Source organism: Schistocerca piceifrons, chromosome 1 (genome assembly GCF_021461385.2).
Source record: "Schistocerca piceifrons isolate TAMUIC-IGC-003096 chromosome 1, iqSchPice1.1, whole genome shotgun sequence".
NCBI classification, from domain to species: domain Eukaryota; kingdom Metazoa; phylum Arthropoda; class Insecta; order Orthoptera; family Acrididae; genus Schistocerca; species Schistocerca piceifrons.
In genome coordinates, this window is record NC_060138.1 from 819529644 (window position 1) to 819551380 (window position 21737).

General features: G+C 42.4%; 1 protein-coding gene across 2 annotated transcripts in view; it reads left to right on the plus strand.

Moving 5' to 3' along the window:
- Nucleotides 1-2505: 2505 nt before the first annotated feature.
- Nucleotides 2506-21737, plus strand: part of LOC124791229 — a 64916-nt gene continuing 45684 nt past the window's right edge. For both annotated transcript variants that reach the window (XM_047257844.1, XM_047257843.1), the window contains exon 1: nt 2506-2642. In XM_047257844.1, the coding sequence (XP_047113800.1) occupies nt 2640-2642 (3 nt within the window). In that variant the 5' untranslated portion in view covers nt 2506-2639. The remainder of the gene's footprint in view (nt 2643-21737) is intronic.

Consider the following 21737-nt stretch of genomic DNA (forward strand, 5'->3'; position numbering starts at 1 on the left):
GAGCACTGGTTAATAGATGATATATCACAAACAGTGAACATGAAATATGAATTGGCAGGTTACACTTGTAGAAAGCAACTTCAATGTGGTGTAAACTGCATCTTTGTCAGAAAAGAAATAGCTTAAAAAAATACGGAACAATTAAAGACACTAAATAGTGAAAAGGATTTTGAAACATCATCCTTAGAATTACCATCACACGAAACAACTGTAGATTGCCATTTACAAATCTCCTGATGGAGACAAACTTTCTTCGACACATGGAAAAAAAACATTAATTCAAACTGTAAAAAAATAAACAAATACTCCTCATATGCGATGATTTCAATATAGATTTTAGCAGATCCCATGAAATTAGAACAGAACTATTGAATCGCTTAGTTTCTTATAACTTTAAAATCACAATACATTCCACAATAGCAGAAACTTGCTCTAAAAATCCACACTAGACCAAATAATTATTAACTTTAATCAACAACTTTACAAAGCAGAAAAAAACTGGACTTGGAGACCGCTATGGACAAACCAGAAGCTACAACACCGTATGTGATAAGGGTCACAAACTGACAGCACATACGAGACCAATTCTTAACAATGATCAGAGTATAGAGAGAGAGAGAGAGAGAGAGAGAGAGAGAGAGAGAGAGAGAGAGAGAGAGAGAGAGAGAATCATGGAAGAAAATTTATGGGAAATACACCTGACAAATTCAATATCTTTATGGATACAATTAAATATCATTTTGATGTAGCACTTCCACTTAAAATTAAGAGGTCAAAACTCACTCACACAAATTGATCTCTACAGGTATCAAAAAATCATGCCCAGAGAAACAATTTCCTCTACAGAGTTACAAAAACATGTCACACAACACCAGAATTTGATAAGTGTTATAACTATAAAATAATTCTTAAGAAAGTAATAAAAATTGCCAGAATACTGGAAAATGACAGATACGTAAGAAATGCATCCAATAAAATTAAAGCTGTTTGGAATATTGTATATAAAGAAACAGAAAGTAACAAAACAAAAACTAATAATATTCAGTTGAATGAGAATCTGCACACTATCTGCAAACCAAAGGAGGTAGCTAATACATTTAACTGTAATTTTGTACATGTAGCAGAAAAGCTTATCAAACAAAAGGTCACCCATAAATGTCCCACACAAATAACATCAAAAGCAGAACATGCAGAAAACAATATTTCTCATACCAACTAATACACAAGAAACACAGCAAAAAATTTAAGCTTCTAAAATAAAAACATTCATCAGGATCTGTACATAGCTACGACACAAGACAAACAAATGAGTACATGAGCAACAGATAAACACAGCACTATTACAGAAAGCCATGCTCCAACCCTGGCATCAAATTGTGCAATGCACTACACCAATCCACGAAAATAATAATGGCCTTAAACAAGTTCAAATCAATTGTGAAGGATTACTTGGTCGAACACTGCTTCTATACCGTCAGGGAATACCCAGAAAAACAAAACTGCCTCACCGATTAGCCTAAGACTTTTTATAAAATGTGTAGAGTAAGAAAATATTATATAATTTTATCTTTTGTTGAAACGACGTCAGGAAAAAAACAAAGAATGTGTATTGTAATTAACGAATGGTCCAACATCTTTTGCACACTGTACAGTTCTAGATTCTCAGGGCCAATAAATAAAACTTTCTTAAAAAAAACTGAAGCCTTCTATACTGCCCGGCAACATTCCATTTCTTGTTTATCCGACGCGACATTTCCCGTAGTTCAGCATGAAATAACATTGACTGTTTTATACGTTCATAACACGTCAAATCAAATTCATTTTGTTTGGGACGACTGAGGCAATACATAGTATGGGAAAAATGTAGGTTCAAAAGGATACATCTTTTTGTTCTCTTCTTGTACATAATTCTGTAGCCACATTCTCGACATCGGATTGGGTCGCGTGCTCTTATTTCATTTTCATGATGACATTCTGCAATTACAAAAGTAACAGTTTCAATGGAATGTTCAAAAGCCGAACATCACTCAAATTTCATGACAGAAATCTTACCCCCACATGTGTATACCATCGGGATTTTAACTTGTTCCTTTGGCTGGTCCATGGCCACCTACACACAATAATGTCAGAAATATCGATCCCAATAACCCTACTCACTGACTTGCACAATGCACAGTGATACTCACACACAAACTTTCTCATGTGGTTTCAACACTACAAAATGTTCAGCTGTTCAGTACAACGGCCCGACTTCCTGCGTCTGGTACCAACAATCACAGAACATAGAACAACCGCGTTCTACAAGAACGGACTTTCACTAGTTACTGCTCAGTCACTTGAAAAATACCTTTATGGCCTTCGAAAAATTTAGCCACAATAAAATTAGATCAGCTGTTCACGTACTAAACATTATTAGTTATGCAGGTAAAATTAAGTATTGGCAGCCATGTACACTTGAGGCACATTCAAAGATTTTATAGAAAAACAATGTGATTGGCTGTTGGAATCGTTATCATAGGGCTGGAAATTCAAATCAAATCCTATACAAAAGCTTGCTTGTTCAGTGTGTTTTGTGTTGCTGTTGACCAGCTTTATCTTGACCCACACCGGATAAATGATAGAGTATTGCATTAGTGGGAATGGTAAGTACAACTAGAAACTATTCGCACTGAAAGTCTTTTCACAATTTTAATATTTATATAGTTGGCATGCGGGGGCGGATTGAGACATTTTTTAAACGTCGGAGGAAAATCACAATTTTCCGGGTGTTCGAAAACTTTTCGGATTTCTTAACTGATGTTAAATGCATCTTGATTATAATTTTATGTCTCAAGGACTTCCGATAACGCTATGTGAGCATTTTGCTCGCAGACTGTTTACCACTGTTTTGGAACCGTTTATTTCGCTTTATGATTTTTACTTTGTGAATATTATTGAAAAGACTAAGAATACTGACATGCATCCAAAATACATTTACCTGAGTGGAATTATGCAATAAGTTCTCGAGTGACAGTTGGGACCGTTGCCGTTAACTGTCAAACTTTGTGGGATCTTCGTTTAGAAACGGTTTTACGCAGTGTGTTTTGCCTGCAGTGTTTTACTGAGGGTATAATGAAAGGTTTTTAATGTACCGTTAAACATTTTTTTTACATATATTTGCTAATATTGCTTGCCATCAGCAGCATCTAAAATATAACGTGCCATATCATTTGCCAATGGCTCATACGTATGTTGATACATTTTGTGAGATGCAAGATATTTTTTGTTTGTATTCATTTCTTGGCAGATTTTATATCTGTAGTGATTACTTTATAGGTAGCATGTTTAACTGCTTGGGGGAAACTTTAAAAGTAAAGGACATTAAAAGGTGAAATGCGTAATTTGGACAATGTTGATACATGGCAATACATGAAATTGTGGATGACAAATGCTGCATCTTGTGTTCGAATATCTTGGGAATGTGTAAACTTTTACCTTCCAACCCACCCTTGACCAACAGACAAGTTAGGCACTAAAACCTTTATAAAAAATAATGTTGACACTAATAATATAAAGCTTCCATTACTCAGCAACACTTCAATGATCAGCTGACATTAAAGTGGACCTGTGAAAATAATTGGTGTTAATGAGTGCTTCGAAAGGAGCATAGAGGTTACTTAGTGCGGGTTTGTGTAAACTGGCGGGGGAGCGGGAGGGTGCCAGGAGGAGGTGGCTGTGGCTTGTTTGAGAGGGCATAGGAAGTGTGTCTGCATAGCTTTAGATGGAAAGAGGCACGTAAGAAAATCTGGAAACATTTTGCTATAAGAGTATTTTTTTCTGTTTGTTATAGGGAGAGGAGAATTCTGTCGAGTAACAAATGTTGTTGGTAGTGATGTGATTCAGAGAAGTGTTTGTCCTGCATTGTTCATATCTACCTATGAGAGAAAATACAACACATTGTGTAACTGTTACGTGTGAAGCACAGAAGATGGCTGAAGTCTACTATCACAGCTTTGTAAAACAGTTTCTAACTTTGCAGTGAAATAAACGGTGGCTTTATTTATGTTAATAAAATTACCACATCCAGTACAGTCTTGGTATTTGAGATATTGAGACAGGTATAGGGCATTTCTCCAGCACAGAAGGACTGTTTATAATATTGGAAAATATTTTACCTACAACAAATTTCTGAAAATATTAATGTGCAATGTATCCTCATATTGTTTAGTGGATTTGTGGAACAACTGTCTCTGCAAAATTAGATACTGGACAAAGTGGTACTGTGTTAGAGAAATTTGACCTTCAGAATTGGTGTTCAACTCCTTGTATAATCGCCCAGATTTAAGTTTTCCACGATTGCCTTAAATCACTTCAGGCTGTTGTTGTGGGTGTTTCTTGTAAATAGGCCACTGCCTACTTCCATCCAGCCAGGGATCAGCTTGCTGTGGTAAAGGATTTCACATTTGCATCTACATACATACTCCACAAATCAACAGTTTTGTGCGTGGCAGAGGGTGCCTTGTACCACTCCTAGTCATTTCCATTCCTAATCATCTTGTGGTGCAGTTTTTCTTTCCTGTTCCACTCGCAAATAGAGCAATGAAAATATGACTGACTATGTGCCGCCGAATGAGCCCCAATCTCTCTAATCTTATCTTCACAGTCCTTTTGTGAAACTGTACATTGGCAACAGTAGAATCATTACAGTCAGCCTCAAATGCCAGTTCTCTAAACTTTCTCAGCAATGTTCCTCGAAAAGAATTTCACTTTCCCTCTGGTGATTCCTATTAGAGTTCACAAAGTATCACCATAATACTTCTGTGTTGTCCAGACCTGATGGTAACAAAACTAGCAGCCTGCCTCTGCATTGCTTTGATGTCTTCCTTCAGTCAGACATAGTGCGGATCCCAAACACTCGAACAATACTCAATAATGGGTTGCACTAGTGCCCTATAAGCAGTCTCCTTTCAGATGAGCCACACATTCAAAAAAATTCTCCCAATAAATGGAAATCAATCATTCGCCTTCCCTACCATAACCCTTCCATGCTCATTCCATTCCACATTGCTTTGAAATGTTATGCCCATATATTTAAATGATGTGGCTGTGTCAAACTGCACACTTCTAATGCTGTACATTACAGGTTTGTTTCTCTTACTCGTTTGCATTGACTTAAATTTTTCTACATTTAGATATAGCTGCAATTTATCATACCAAAGAAATTTAGCCTAAGTCATCTTGTGTCCTACAATCACTCAACAATACCTTCCCATGCACCACAGCATCAGCATACATTGTAGACCGCTGCTTATCCTGTCTGCCAGATCGTTTATATAGCTAGTGAAAATAAACAGCTAAAATATATAGATGCACAGAATATATAAATATGCTTAATGTATGGTTAATGATGATGGCGTCCTCTTGGGTAAAATATTCCGGAGATATTTGGATCTCCGGGCAGGGACTACTCAAGAGGATATCATTATCAGGAGAAAGAAAACTGGCGTTCTATGGATCGGAGCGTGGAATGTCAGATCCCTTAATCAGACAGGTAGGTTAGAAAATTTAAAAAGAGAAATGGATAGGTTAAAGTTAGATATAGTGGGAATTAGTGAAGTTCGGTGGCAGGAGGAACAAGACTACTGGTGAGGCGAATACAGGATTATAAATACAAAGTCAAATAGGGGTAATGCAGGAGTAAGTGTAATAATGAATAGGAAAATAGGAAGGCGGGTAAGCTACTACAAACAGCATAGTGAACGCATTATTGTGGCCAAGATAGACACGAAGCCCACGCCTACTACAGTAGTACAAGTTTATATGCCAACTAGCTCTGCAGATGAAGAAACTGAAGAAATGTATGACGAAATAAAAGAAATTATCCAGATAGTGAAGGGAGACAGAAATTTAAAAGTCATGGGTGACTGGAATTCGGTAGTAGGACAAGGGAGAGAAGGAAACGTAGTAGGTGACTATAGATTGGGGCTAAGAAATGAAAGAGGAAGCCGCCTGGTAGAATTTTGCACAGAGCACAACTTAATCAAGAATCATAAAAGAAGGTTGTATACATGGAAGAAGCCTGGAGATACTGACAGATTTCAGATAGATTATATAATGGTAAGACAGAGATTTAGGAACCAGGTTTTAAATTGTAAGACATTTCCAGGGGCAGATGTGGATTCTGACCACAATCTATTGGTTACGACCTGTAGATTAAAATTGAAGAAACTGCAAACAGGTGGGAATTTAAGGAAATGGGACATGGATAAACTGACTAAACCAGAATTTGTATAGAGTTTCAGGGAGAGCATGAGGGAACAACTGTCACAAATAGGGGAAAGAAATACAGTAGAAGAAGAATGGGTAGCTTTGAGGGATGAAGTAGTGAAGGCAGCAGAGGATCAAGTAGGTAAAAAGACGAGGGCTAGTTGAAATCCTTGGGTAACAGAAGAAATATAGAATTTAATTGATGAAAGGAGAAAATATAAAAATGCAGTAAATGAAGCAGGCAAAAAGGAATACAAGCGTCTGAAAAATGAGGTTGACAGGAAGTGCAAAATGGCTAAGCAGGGATGGCTAGAGGACAAATGTAAGGATGTAGAGGCTTATCTCACTAGGAGTAAGATAGATGCTGCGTATTTAGACCTTTGGAGAAAAGAGCTCAGATGGAAACCCAGTTCTAAGCAAAGAAGGGAAAGCAGAAAGGAGGAAGGAGTATATAGAGGGTCTATACAAGGGTGATGTACTTGAGGACAATATTATGGAAATGGAAGAGGATGTAGATGAAGATGAAATGGGAAATACGATACTGCGTGAAGAGTTTGACAGAGAACTGAAAGACCTGAGCCAAAACAAGGCCCCGGGAGTAGACAACATTCCATTAGAACTACTGACGACCTTTGGAGAGCCAGTCCTGACGAGACTCTACCATCTGGTGAGCAAGATGTATGAGACAGGTGAAATACCCTCAGACATTCAAGAATAATGTAATAATTCCAATCCCAAAGAAAGCAGGTGTTGACAGATGTGAAAATTACCGAACTATCAGCTTAATAAGTCACAGCTGCAGAATACTAACACGAATTCTTTACAGACAAATGGAAAAACTAGTAGAAGCCGACCTTGGGAAGATCAGTTTGGATTCCGTAGAAATATTGGAACACGTGAGGCAATACTGACCCTACGACTTATCTTAGAAGCTAGATTTAGGAAAGGCAAACCTACCTTTCTAGCATTTGTAGACTTAGAGAAAGCTTTTGACAATGTTGACTGGAATACTCTCTTTCAAATTCTGAAGGTGGCGGGGGTAAAATATAGGGAGTGAAAGGCTATTTGCAATTTGTATAGAAACGAAATGGCAGTTATAAGAGTCGAGGGGCATGAAAGGGAAGCAGTGGTTGGGAAGGGAGGAGACAGGGTTGTAGTCTCTCCCCGATGTTATTCAATCTGTATATTGAGCGAGCAGTGAAGGAAACAAAAGAAAAATTCGGAGTAGGTATTAAAATCCATGAAGAAGAAATAAAAACGTTGAGGTTCGCCGATGACATTGTAATTCTGTCAGAGTCAGCAAAGGACTTGGAAGAGCAGTTGAACGGAATGGACAGTGTCTTAAAAGGAGGGTATAAGATGAACATCAACAAAAGCAAAACGAGGATAATGGAATGTAGTGGAATTAAGTCAGGTGATGCTGAGGGAATTAGATTAGGAAATGAGGCACTAAAAGAAGGTGTGTGTGTGTGTGTGTGTGTGTGTGTGTGTGTGTGTGTGTGTGTGTGTGTGTGTGAGAGAGAGAGAGAGAGAGAGAGAGAGAGAGAGAGAGATCGAATTGGAGGGGATATAAAATGTAGACTGCCAATGGAAAGGAAAGTGTTTCTTCTGAAGAAGAGAAATTTGTTAACCTCGAGCATAGATTTAAGTGTCAGGAAGTCATTTCTGAAAGTATTTGTATGGAGTGTAGCCATGTATGGAAGTGAAACATGGACGATAAATAGTTCAGACAAGAAGAGATTAGAAGCTTTCGAAATGTGGTGCTACAGAAGAATGCTGAAGATTAGATGGGTAGATCACATAACTAATGAGGAGGTGTTGAATAGGATTGGGGAGAAGAGTTTGTGGCACTACTTGAATAGGAGAAGGGATCGTTTGGTAGGACATGTTCTGAGGCATCAAGGGATCACCAATTTAGTATTGGAGGGCAGCATGGAGGGTAAATAGTAGAGGGAGACCAATAGATGAATACACCAAGCAGATTCAGAAGGATGTAGGTTGCAGTAGGTGCTGGGAGATGGAGAAGCTTGCACAGGATAGAGTAGCATGGAGAGCTGCATCAAACCAGTCTCAGGACTGAAGACGATGATAACAACAACAACAATAACAATGTGGAGAGCACAGATGATCAGCTTTGGTCTTGTTGAAGGAACTGTCCTTGAATTTGACTGAAGTAAACATAAACATCACTAATGGGGTAGATGCTAGGCCTGCTCGGACTGGCTGACTGCTGCCTGCAAGGCAGTAGGACTAAGTGATCTCTGATTGTGGAAAATGTTATGAACATGCTGCCAATCCCTCCAGCCATTATTGCCAGTAGATGAATTCTGATGACGCCACTGCTTCTTGATTCAATCAGCTCGTCCTTTGGCCTCACAAAGGTTGAGTGGACCCTGTACCAGACCTTCCTATTTCAGGGAAAAAAAAAAAAAAATCTGATGAGGTATCTGGCATTGAATCTGGGTCCTTCCACACCATAGGCAGTGACTAACAATTTGGGTAACGAGGCGGAAAACATAAATTTGGGTGGCCGGACAGAGCAGGCTTCACCTCCTGAATATGGAGTCTTTGTCTTAACAACTGCACTGATATATTCAGTGGGTCCTAATTGTGCACTGTTCTTTGGTATATGTGCAGTTTTACTCATTGCTGCACACATCAAGGACTCCTGCTGGTGACACCAGAACCATAAATTTGCTGCTTTATACCTTGCACTAACTCCAGTTCACATAGAAAACTGGCTCCAGTCCATTCTGAAAACAAACTCCTGGTGTTAAACTCGCCACTCTTCCTTCATGTCCTCCACTCAGTCCTCCTGAAAATCTGAGTCAACATTACCCCAAGATGGTGAGATGTTGAACTCTGGAGAATGAGAAGATACCACTTGTGAGAAGGTGTTGCTATTATCTTTCATTATTATCCAATATTCAGAATCCTTTAAGTAATCTTTGATGTGTGGAATGCACTGCTTATAAAGCAGGTTTTAACTGCCTTTTTAAACAGATGTGTTTTAATAATCTTGTTCACTTTCTGTGGCAGTTTAACATAAAATGTTATTCCAGATGGAAAATACTGTTTAGAGATTTGTTTTTCTACGATAAATTTAAGTCCAAACTTGCTATTGTTCCATGGTTGCATACACAAATATTAATGAAATACTAACAAGGGAAACTCCCCATCGCACACCCTCAGATTTAGTTATAAGTTGGCACGGTGGATAGGCCTTGAAAAACTGAACACAGATCAATCGAGAAAACAGGAAGAATTTGTGTGGATCTATGAAAAAAATAAGCAAAGTATACAAACTGAGTAGTCCATACGCAAGATACGCAACATCAAGGGCAGTACAAGCTTAAGAGCGCCATGGTTCAGTGGTTAGCGTGAGAAACTGCGGAATGTGAGGTCCTTGGTTCAATTCATACCTTGAGTGAAAACTTTAAAGTAATTCATTTAATTTATGATTATCACATCCACAAGAAAACCAAACTCGGGTAAGGTAGAAGAATCTTTTTACCCATTCGCTAAGTGTACAAGTTAGGTGGGTCGACAACATATTCCTGTCCTGTGACGCACATGCCGTCACCAGTGTCGTATAGAATATATCAGACGTGTTTTCCTGTGGAGGAATCGGTTGACCTATGACCTTGCGATCAAATGTTTTCGGTTCCCATTGGAGAGGCACGTCCTTCAGTCTACTAATCGCACGGTTTTGCGGTGCACTCGCAAATCACAGACACTAAACTTATTACAGGGAACAGAGACGTCAATGAATGAACGAACGGACAGATCATAACTTTGCGAAAATAAAGAAAGTAAATGAACGACCGGACAGATTGTAACTTTGCGCAAAATAAAGAAAGTAAAATTTTTAATCGAAGGAAGGCTTGAACCAAGGACCTCTCGTTCCGTAGCTGCTCGCGCTAACCACGGAACCACAGCGCTCCTGAGCTCACATTATCTTTGATGTTGCCTATCGTCGCATGGACTACTCAGTTTGTATATTTTGCTTATTTTTTTCATAGTTCCACACAACTTCTTCCTGTTTTCTCGATTGATCTGTGTTTAGTTTTTCAAGGCCTATCCACTGTGCCAACTTATAACTAAATCTGAGGGGGATACGATGGGGAGGTTCCGTTATTAGTAACAGGTCGGTTGGTGTGTACTCACTTGGTGCAGGAAGAATACCCAGTTTTTTAAAATAATTAACTACAATGCAATCTTGACTACTACTGGTATGTATTATTCTTGTGGTCTTTCACTGCAGTTCAAAAATTGTCTCCATGATTTGTGCCTTGATTCTCAGAAAAGAAGCCCGTAGCTAAGAAATTAGTGTACACGAGGGGGTGTTCTTTCACGTGTTACATTTAATTTACTACATACTGTCCAATAGTAAACATCAGAGAGTTTACTTTGCTTTCTTTAATAGATATTCTAACGTTTTATTAGTAACTACGGTGTTGATGTCACCAGCAAAGGGAACTTTTCGTCCATGTCTTACACTGTCTGGGAAATGATTGATATATAGGGTCTCTCCCCTAAGAGTTGTTGGTCACATTTGCTCTGGCGTTTTGGTAGATATTTCCGATTTTGTTTTTGCATTGTGTAGCTGGTGTCAGCCCAGATAAACAGTACTCATCATGTCTTTCATGCAATGGCCACTGTTGATGGAAAGTGTCAGTTCATCTCCCATTACAAATGCAATTATTTTTAAAGCAGGAATTTTACCTGCCCATTCAATAGTGGTTGCAGATTAGTTTAGTGTGATATTTGTTTTATCAATATGTATTAACAGGGACAGTAAAACTCTAAGAATAACAGTTATTCCAGCAATGACAGCAATGCTCTGCCCTGTGCTGACTGCTCCCGCTAAGCATGCAGCCCTGCTGAGTCGCTGCTGGATTTCTATTTATTCTTCTTGTTTTACTGTCACTGTTAATACATATCGATAAAACAAATATCAGAGTAGACTAATCTGGGCTTGCTCTATTAAATGGGCATGTAAAATTCTGATTTAAAAATACTTTCCTTTCTTTTTTCTTTCTTTATTAATGGGCAAGAGATGCTTTCTGTTCACACGTGGTGTCGAATGAAAGATCTTGCAAGCAGTAATTGTTTGGGCTGACTCCAGCTACAAAATGCAAAAAACAAAATTACAAATATCTGCTGAAACACCAGAGAAAATGCACCTGACGACTCTTGAGAGAGAGAGAGAGAGAGAGAGAGAGAGAGAGAGAGAGAGAGAGAGACAGCATAATAAAATCACTGGACCCAATGAACTATCATGAGAAACGCACATGTTTATGTGTTTCTTGTCTGACAGTTGTTTTGCTGAAAATTTGTCATTAGCAGATGTATGAACACTCACGCTGTTTCCCAGGTAAGATTGAAACTTCTTGTTCACTGTTCCTCCTACAACTAGGGCTCCTAGCTTGTTTGGTATTTCATGGTCAACATTGTCAAAAACCTTGGACAAGTCAGAGTATACCTGTTAGTCATCTTCGTCAAGAGTTGAAAGCACCACTTTCATGAACTCTGCAATGGGACATATTGTAATTTTCCCACATCAGAAAGAAATCTGTGCTTCGTTAAAAATGCTGTAATTATTGATGTAACTCATTAATCATCCTTAAAGATCGATTGTTATCTTTGGAAATGCAAACAGTAGTAAAACTGGCCTCTAGTGTCCACTATCTCTGCGCATTAACTTCATTTAGGGAGGCCACACGTAGAGTGTTGGTGAGTCACCTCCTTGATTCTATCTCTTGGTTTTCTTGATTCTCATTTACTGTCTGTTTCACCAGAATTTTTCTTCTGTGTACACTTCTCAGCTTGATACATGTAGGTTGAAGGGACTGATGACCTCTTAGTTTGAGCCCCTTAACCCATCAGTCCAATCCTAGTGCATGCTTTAGGTACTCTGAAAATGTACAGGGCTATTACAAATGATTGAAGCGATTTCATAAATTCACTGTAGCTCCATTCGTTGACATATGGTCACGACACACTACAGATACGTAGAAAAACTCATAAAGTTTTGTGCGGCTGAAGCCGCACTTCAGGTTTCTGCCGCCAGAGCGCTCGAGAGCGCAGTGAGACAAAATGGCGACAGGAGCCAAGAAAGCGTATGTCGTGCTTGAAATGCACTCGCATCAGTCAGTCATAACAGTGCAACGACACTTCAGGACGAAGTTCAACAAAGATCCACCAACTGCTAACTCCATTCGGCGATCGTATGCGCAGTTTAAAGCTTCTGGATGCCTTACGGTTTAAAGTTTACGGCCCCTTTTTCTTCTGTGAAAAAAAGTTACAGGACACGTGTATCTGGACATGCTGGAAAATTGGCGCATGCCACAACTGCAGACCGACAGCGCCGACTTCATCTTTCAACAGGATGGTGCTCCACCGCACTTCCATCATGATGTTCGGCATTTCTTAAACAGGAGATTGGAAAACCGATGGATCGCTCGTGGTGGAGATCACGATCAGCAATTCACGTCATGGCCTCCATGCTCTCCCGACTTAGCCCCATGCGATTTCTTTTTGTGGGGTTATGTGAAAGATTCAGTGTTTAAACCTCCTCTACCAACAAACGTGCCAGAACTGCGAGCTCGCATCAACGATGCTTTCGAACTCATTGATGGGGACACGCTGCGCCGAGTGTGGGAGGAACTTGATTATCGGCTTGATGTCTGCCGAATCACTAAAGGGGCACATATCGAACATTTGTGAATGCCTAAAAAGACTTTTTGAGTTTTTGTATGTGTGTGCAAAGCATTGTGAAAATATCTCAAATAATAAAGTTATTGTAGAGCTGTGAAATCGCTTCAATCATTTTTAATAACCCTGTACTTGAGCTAAAGGACTCATTTATTTAGTTAATGGGCTTGTATGCAAACCTTGCAGAGCAGGGACTCAGATCTGATCTACAGCTGTTGGCTTGCCATGTTTTAATTTCTGGTGCCTGGCTTTAAGCTCTGTTCTGGGGGAACATCATCATTGTTCTTGTTGCAAAAGTCATTGTGTGTGCTACATTAGTTTTATGAAAATTTTGTTGCAACTTCTCCACAATATCAGAGAAATAGTCATTTACGAAGTTTTCTGTTCCCTGAGGATTTTCTATTAATCTACCATTATCTTTGGTTTATATGTCTGTTCCAGATTATTTTATGACATTCCACACAGTTTGGGGTCAACTTAAGTTAGGAGTACCATCCTTCTGCTTTGACCCATGATGTAACTGTGTTGTGCAGCATCAGGGTGGTGTGGCATATTTGAAATGGATTGTATTTATAGATTGTATGTTGGAGTATGCAGTGGTGCTACCTATTGTGGACTGTTTGTTTCTGTTTTGAGTGATATTAATGATTCATTGGACTCCTTAAGTACTGTTAGTGAGTGTTGTTGAGGGATGACGTGTTACCCACAGTTAGTCTTACAACTACTTTTTAATTGCTGAGTATGTGAAGTGTTACGTTTGTGGGGAAGGTTATGGGACTGACCAGGCATTTTATCATTTCAATAAGTCTAGGCTGGTGTTGACTGACAATTCGCAATTTTCACAAACACAACTTTTATTGATGTTAGTTCACAAGGTTGATGACTGTACATACAAATGAAAGGTAACAATAACGAAAAAGTCTCCTAATTGATGCAAACAAAAGTTCTCTTCTAATTTTTCCACAAAGATTCGTGATAACAAACTCGCACACTAGTAACAGCCCAATTCCGAGAAGAAGAAATAATTTTCTGCGGTCGTAGTACACGAGGTTGGCATCCGGCCCGAACTGAACTTCGGGCCTGGTTCTAGCCCCTAAATAGCTGTCTCCAGCCAGTTGTGTTTCGGCGTAGTGATACTTCCTGTAGTCCGTGGCTCGAGCTCCCCCCTGCAGGAAGTAGTGCTCGGAATGTCTGTTTCCATTATCTTGTATGTAAAAAGCTGGTGTTTACCATGGTGCTTTTGGGTACGCCTTGGGCATAGACAACCCCCTCCTCAGTGATGTTATATGGGTTGCTGGCCCTCAGGGGCTACCTTGGCTCCGGTATAACACCCCTCCCCTCTTTGAAAAGCTGGTGCGGCACGGGTGACTGCGGGGGAGTGTGTGCCAATATAGCTTGGTGCTGTAGGCTGATCTGCAGCTAAGTCGTCCTCAAGGAGTCTGTGGAACCCGGCCGCCGGAGAGTAGGGTGCCGCTTTCCGTGCGAGGCAGCTGGAATGCCGCAGTGCTGGCTCTTGCGGGCTGGGCAAGCAGCATGGGGATGTCTGCGGCACCGAAGAGAGGCCGGGAAGTGGGCTCAGGGGAAGGTCCTGGAGCTGTCTCGGATCTGGAGTATGCGGCAGCACGGGACTATCAGCCGGGATTTGGTGGTTACCTCTGGGAAGATCATCCAGCAACTGAGAAGAGGGCATAAACATAGGCCCCAAGGAAGGGACTGGTGATTGGGAGGAGGGGTGGGGGGGAGAGAGAGGGGGGGTCGAGCCAGCGTTTGGGGCTGCAGCTGCTTGAGGGAACAAGGACACAGTTGGTTGCGGTGACGCGAAAGCACCCTGTCGTCCAGCTTACATCAAACAGTTGTCGGCCATGGGGCCGGGTAATGGCCCCTGGAAGCCAGCTGGGACAGGGCCCGAAACTGCGAGCCCACACCTTGGGAGCCAGATGAATATCGGGAAGCGCCTGGCAGGGTGCGGGGTCCGACCTGCGGCAGGAGGAGATGGAGCAGGGTCCGAGGGTGGCGAACATGGAGCAGTTCGGCTGGACTCGTGTCAACCACCGGCGTGGCCTTGTAGGTATTGAGAAGTAATGTAAGAGTTTCTACTGGGGAACCGTCCTCGGTGTACTTCGTCTTCTTCTTAGTTTGAAAAGTGTGAACAAGGTGCTACGCCTCTTCATTGGATTGGGGATGGAAAGGAGGGGTAGAGACGTGGTGGATACCGTTATCGTGACAGAATTTGGCGAACTCTTGACTGCGAAGTTGCGGGCCGTTGTCTGATACGAAGGTGACGGGAAGGCCTTCAAAGGAAAATATTTTCAACAGGGCCATGATGGTATTCTCTGTGGTAATAGAGGAGCATCGGATAATGAAAGCGAAGTGGGGGTAGGCATCCATGACGAATAACCAGTAAGCGCTGAGGAAAGGTCCTGCAAAATCCACATGGATGCATTTCCATGGGAGGGAAGCAGCCGGCCAGGATTGGAAGGACCGGCGCGATGTGGGAAGGGCCTGGGTACACTGCTGACAACCCTGAACCATGCACTCCACGTCCGCTGTCATGTCTACCCAGAAGACATGGTGACGTGCGAGGGTTTTCGTTCAGGCAATACCCCAGTGACCTTGATGTAAAACGTGGAGAATCCGGGACCGCAGGGAAGTTGGTACAATGACTTATGAAGTGGCGTCATTTTCCGCATGGAGGAGCATGCTGTTGATGGCCACCAGTTGATGGCAGATGGAGAAGAAGAATTGGAGGTCAGCCTGGGTGCGAAGTGGGGGAAGAACATAGCGGCACGCCAGTTGGAGGAGCTGATCGGCGGTTGTCATTGCGGCCACCCTCTCAGCTGTGACTGGGAATTCAGCTAACGCATCCTGTATGTTGTTGTCAACCTGAAAAATGAGGTGGTCTGACGAATCGACCACGAGGGGGCTTATGGTCAGTGATTAAGCGAAAAGACCTACCATAGAGGTACGGGAGGAATTTGATACAGGCAAACACGATGTCTAGGGCCTCCTCCTCAATTTTTGAATATTTGCATTGGGCCTCTGTAAGGGATTTAGATATGTACGCCTCCGGGTGTTCTGATCAATCGTGTAGACGGTGCGAAAGTACAGCTCCAACACTATAGTCGGCGGCGTCCATAGCCAAGAGGAGAGGAAGAGAGGGGTTATATGGTATGAGACACTACGCAGAGTGGAACCTCCACTTTAAACTTTGGAAAGCCGATTCATAAGCCGGGGACCAATGAAAAGGCACGTTCTTTCGGCATAAGTGATGGAGGTGTGTCGTAACGTGGGCAGCGGAGGGAATGAACTTTCGATAGTAAGAAGTTTTACCCAGGGAGGACCACAATTGGTGGACATCTTGCAGACGAGTAGGGCCGTTATAGTGACGATGTGGAAGGAGGTAGACGATATGCCATTGCGGGACATGATGTGACCTAGGTAGGAGATATCAGGTTGAAAAAAAAAAATCATTTAGCAAGGTTGCATTTTAGGCCTGCAGGTGCAGGAGCAATTGCCGCAGATGACTGAGATGTTCATCCGTGGTACGGCCGGTGACGATGTCATCGAGGTATTTGATACAACCTGACACATCCCTCAAGAGCTGTTCCAAGTAACGCTGAAAGATGGCCGGTGCACTAGCGATGTCATACATGAGGCGGTTCAACTGGAACAGCTCAAATGAGGTGTTGACGACGGCCAAGTGAGCAGAAGGCTAATCGAAAGGTATTTGGAGGTAGGCCTCGGCAAGATCGATCTTAAAAAAAAAAAAAATTGTCTCCCTGCGAGCTGGGGAACAGGTCCTTGGGACGCGGGTGGGGATAGTCTTCAACCTGTAGCTGATGGTTAAGCGTAGCCTGAAGTCACCACAAACTCTAAGACGTCCATCTGGTCTCTTGAGGACAACCAAGGGTGTCGCCCACGAACTGCAACGGACCGGAGCGACGACTCCCTCCATGGTGAGATGGTTCATTTCTTGATTGAGGCATGCTGGAGGGCATGGGGAACCTGCCGGGCCATGAAGTACTTCGGGCGGGCAGACGGTTTCAGCTGGAGCGACGCATGAAAATCTTGAGCACAGCCGACACCCAGCAAGAATAGGTCCTGGAATTCCGTGAACGAGGTATTGACTGCTGGGAACGGAACGTGGGAAGACACCAGATGAACATTGTCGTCGAGGGCAAAGCCAAAGGCCTGGAAGGCATCCAACCCGAAGAGATCTGCCATGACTGCATTGTTGTCCACAAGGAAGGTAACTTCCTGGTGAACCGACTTACACAAAACAGAAGCTATGAACTGACCCAAGAGGGCAATCGCTTGCTTATTATAAGTAAGGAGGTGCCAAGGTGGGTGTGCCAGGGGGGGGGGGGGGGGGTTGCTCCAGTCTCCGCATAAGAGGAATAGTTGATCAGTGAGACCACTGCTCCATTATCCACCTGCATCTGCAGCGACTGACCATTGACCTGAATGTTGATCATCAGCTTGGAAGATCCCGAAGACTGCACCTGGTTGACATCCATGGGTATAGGCCCCCGATTGTCATTTGCCGTAAGAGGAGGGGGCTGTCAAGATCAGCAGACTAAGCTGACATGTCCGTTACGGGTACACACTGCACAATACGCCCACCTGTCACGGCAGTCTTCCCATGCATGGTTCTTAAAGCATCCCGGGCATGACGGCAGCCGGAGGGGCTGGCGGCACTTGCGAGGGCACAAGGGCCTTTGTGCTCTGACGGTCTGCGCTGGACCAGTGGAGCCATCCAAGGGCGCAAATTCCTGGACAGGGCGGCTGCCCTGTTGACACTGTGCAGAACAAGATGGCCTGCGCTGGTCATTGGAATGGACGGCGGCAACGTCTTCGACCTCCGCTAGTCATGCGACAGGCTCCAAGGTGTCATGGTCGCGGAGGGCCGCCACTTCTGCCCAGGATTCCAAACGCTTGTCGGCTGCTGTAGAGAATACTTGAATGCTAGATCAATGATCCGGTCCAGAGTAGGATCGTCGGGTCTGAGGGAGTTGCGCCGGAAAGCCACGTCACGGGTGGCCTGGTTGAGGTGGTCGCGGACCATCTTGTCCGCGTAGGATTCTTTGGAAACTCACGTGTTAGTGGCATTTCCAGCTGAGACCTTGCAGTTCTGCTGCCCACTGGTGATAGGATTGGCCACCCTTCTTGCGACACTGGTAAAAAATAGACACGGGCAGCCAGCACCTGGCGCAGTCTTCGATAGTAAGCTGTGAGAACCTCACAAATCTGGGAGAAAGTCAAAGAATATGGAGGTTGAGGTTGGAGCTTAGTCAAGAGAACATACACTTGGACAACCTGTTGTATTTGAAAATGCTGCTGGAGCCGCTTCTCGTCTGTCCCAGTCTTCAGCATCCTCGTTCAAAGCGAGAAATGGCGGGGATGGCGGAACCGGGCAGTTTTGCAAGAGTTCCGTAAATAACCGTTCCTGTGTATGCTGAGAGTTCTTGCAAAACTGTTGAAAACCTTGTAGTAAGTGATGCACACTTTTGACCAGCTGCTGAAGGACAACTTCAGCCATGAGGAAGACACACACAGGCACCAACTTGTCGCCACTTGGGCGCAATTTTCACAAACACAACTTTTATTGATGTTAGTTCACAGGGTTGATGACTGAACATACAAACGAAAGGTAACAATAACAAAAAATGTCTCCTAATTGAGGCAAACAAAAGTTCTCTTCTAATTCTTTCAACAAAGGTTCGTGGTAACAAACTCACACACTAGTAACAGTCCAATTCCGAGACAGACATAATCTTCTGCGGTCGTAGTACACGAGGTTGGCATCCGGCGTGAACTGAACTTCTGACCTAGTTCAAGCCCCTAAATATCCGTCTCCAGTCAATCATGTTTCGGTTTAGCGATACTTCCTGCAGGAAGTAGTGCTCAAAATGTCTGTTTCTATTATCTTGTATGTAAATAGCTGGTGTTTACCATGATGGTTTTGGGTATGCCTTGGGCATAGACAACCCCCCTCCTCAGTGTTGTTATATGGATTGCCGGCCCTCAGGGGCTACAATGGCTCCGGTATAACAGCTGGCAATTAGAGAGATTGTGTTGATGACATATTAATTTTGCTGTTGTCAGATTTATTTGGTGGCTCACTTTGGTTGGTAAATATAATTATATGATTTTATATTTTATTATACTATATATAGTATTTGTGTTAGTACATAACTGTGTGTTTCTTGTATATCAGAATTGGTATTAATGTAATTTTTGTCAATTTTTGGTTTTTTGTTAAAAATTACGTTGGATAGTGATTGATAGCTATTGAGGTTTTTTTTTTTTTTTTTTTTTTTTTTACCTATAATGGTGAGTTGAGGTTTTCAGTATTAGTGAATTTTGGCTTTGTGGTATTGTAGACTTAGTTTTGGCTACATAGGTCAAATGAAGTGTTGGATTCCAGACTGATAGTTGTGTGTGGTTTTGTAATGTTGTGGATTTAGTTTGATCGTTGTAACTTGAGTGAAATTTCCAGTACTGGGTTTGGATGTGTGGCTGGGTGCATGGTATCATAGATTTTGTTTGAACTGTATAGGTCAAGTGCTATTTTTTATAACTGTGGTTTTATTGTTTTCCTGAGGATTTTGTTTGCTTGATTTTTACATTAATATTTGTTCTGTTGCATCTTCAGTGTTGGGACTGTCATATATATAATTTGTCCCCATCCAGAACCCCCAATTCTTGCGGTTGTCCTGCAAATTTCATGTCTGCAGTTAAATTTTTGTGTTTGTCTTTGTGTGTAATGTAGCCCACTCAACAAAGACCAATTAGGCTAAATAGGGGAATAAATCGTTTAGTTGTAAATTCTTAATAAGTTAATAGCTGTTTTCCATCTCCTGCAATGTGGAAGCCATTAGTATTAGAGTAGAAACTAATATTTTTTGTAAGAAACTTGATGTACTTTAATTTTGTATTGGAAAATGTTTTCATTAGAAGCTGTGGTTCTCAAGTTATGAAAGAAAAACATGGTGACCATCAGGTGCCAACCATCTATCCCCACATTCGTACCCCACTGGTAGGGATTTTTTAGTGGGTTGTTCATGATACTTTCTCCTAGTACTGTACAGAAATTTTCCTTCGTTTACTAGACTGATGAGTGATGTCCTAAGCTTGAATAGGTGGTGTCCATCTTGATGAATTCATGGGTAAAAGACGGGTGTAACACAGTCTTTGGTTTTTCCCCACTTTGCTTTAATTTTCTGCATTATATATTGTCTGGGAGTACTTTCTAATACACAGTTATCCATCTTTTTCCTCGAGTGGTTCATCCTTTTTTTTTTTTCTCAATCAGCCAGCCCATCTGCCATATTATTTTAATACCCTCCATCCTTTTTGCTTTTAGTGCACATATTCCCCTTTTGGTTTGCTTCTTTCATTCGGTCTTTCAATGTGGTTCCCAGTTAGTTTTACACCTTTTTACTTTTCCAAGCTCCTTTTGGGTGTGGTTTTAACTCAAGACGTGTTTGCATGAGGAAAAAGGGACTGATAACCCTGTAATTTTGTCCCTTTACTCTCCAAACCAACCACCGCCTGCGGGTCTGGGGGTTTGAATAGGCCCGATGTACCCCTGCCTGTCGTAAGAGGTGACTAAAAGGAGTCGCACACTTCTCAGCCCTGTAAGTTCAGGTCCCGTTTTACGGTTTGACCTGCCACTTTCGAAATTCTACAGAAGTGCTCGCCATATGGGTAAGGATGCCTTACGTGGTGCAAAAGTTTTACATAATTCCCTCAGATTCGATCTCCTGAACCTTTTGTCATGGCTTTGCATCTCCACCTGCAATTCAACTATTTGGACGAGGACACTTTCTGGAGTATGTCATCTTCTTCTGTTGTCTCCTGTCCTCTTTCGCCCCTATGACAATATTGGATTTCTCTGTGCCCAGCATCCAGCACGGTAGCCAATCTGTTGTGGTGGGGTAGTCATGTACCCAGTTGGTGGTAGTCCCCTGACAACATAGGGATCGCACTGCTGATGCCCGAGTTGTAAACTCCCCACATATGCCAAGGAGTAGATGACTCTCTTCCTGGGGCATCAGGACTCCCAGCAATGGCCACCATGCCAGGTGGCCTTTGCTGTGGCTGGGTGGCACCTGTGGGGAGAGTCCCTGATAGAAGTGGATGGCATCAGGGCAGATGACTCGCATTGAAGTGGCCTAAGTCATCTCTTGCTGGTGACTGTACGGTGCCAGCAGTCTCTAAGAAGGGCAAGATAGAATGCAATGCTGACAGATATGACTCTAAATCGTTTCCCTCCCTTGCTACACCATGGGATGAACGTAGGGTTACAGAAAGAAGAAAGACATATTCGCCTCGGTATTTAGTCTGTAGCCGAATGGACGGCAACTCCTTTCTACCTAGGAAGCCTCAGTTTGTTGTTGATCATCTTGAGGATAAGTTTGGGGTGCAGTCTTGATTCAGACAGCATCCCCAGCCCAATCCCGGGTGTTACTTGCTTATGACCGGCTGGGTGATATTCCTGTTTCCATCGCTCCCCATAAAAGCCTCAACATGTTCCAGGGGATTATTTTCCATCGCGACCTCCTCTGGCAGTCTGATGATGAGCTCTGCGCCCATCTAGAGTGACGGAGTGTTCATTTCATCTGGCGCGTTTACTGGGGACCCAAACACAAAAGGGTTGCTACCAGTGCCTTCATCTTGGCCTATTAGGGTGATTCATTGCCTGGAAAGGTCAAGATGGTTGCTTACCACTGTGACATTAAACCCTATGTCCCTCCCTCTATGCAGTGCTT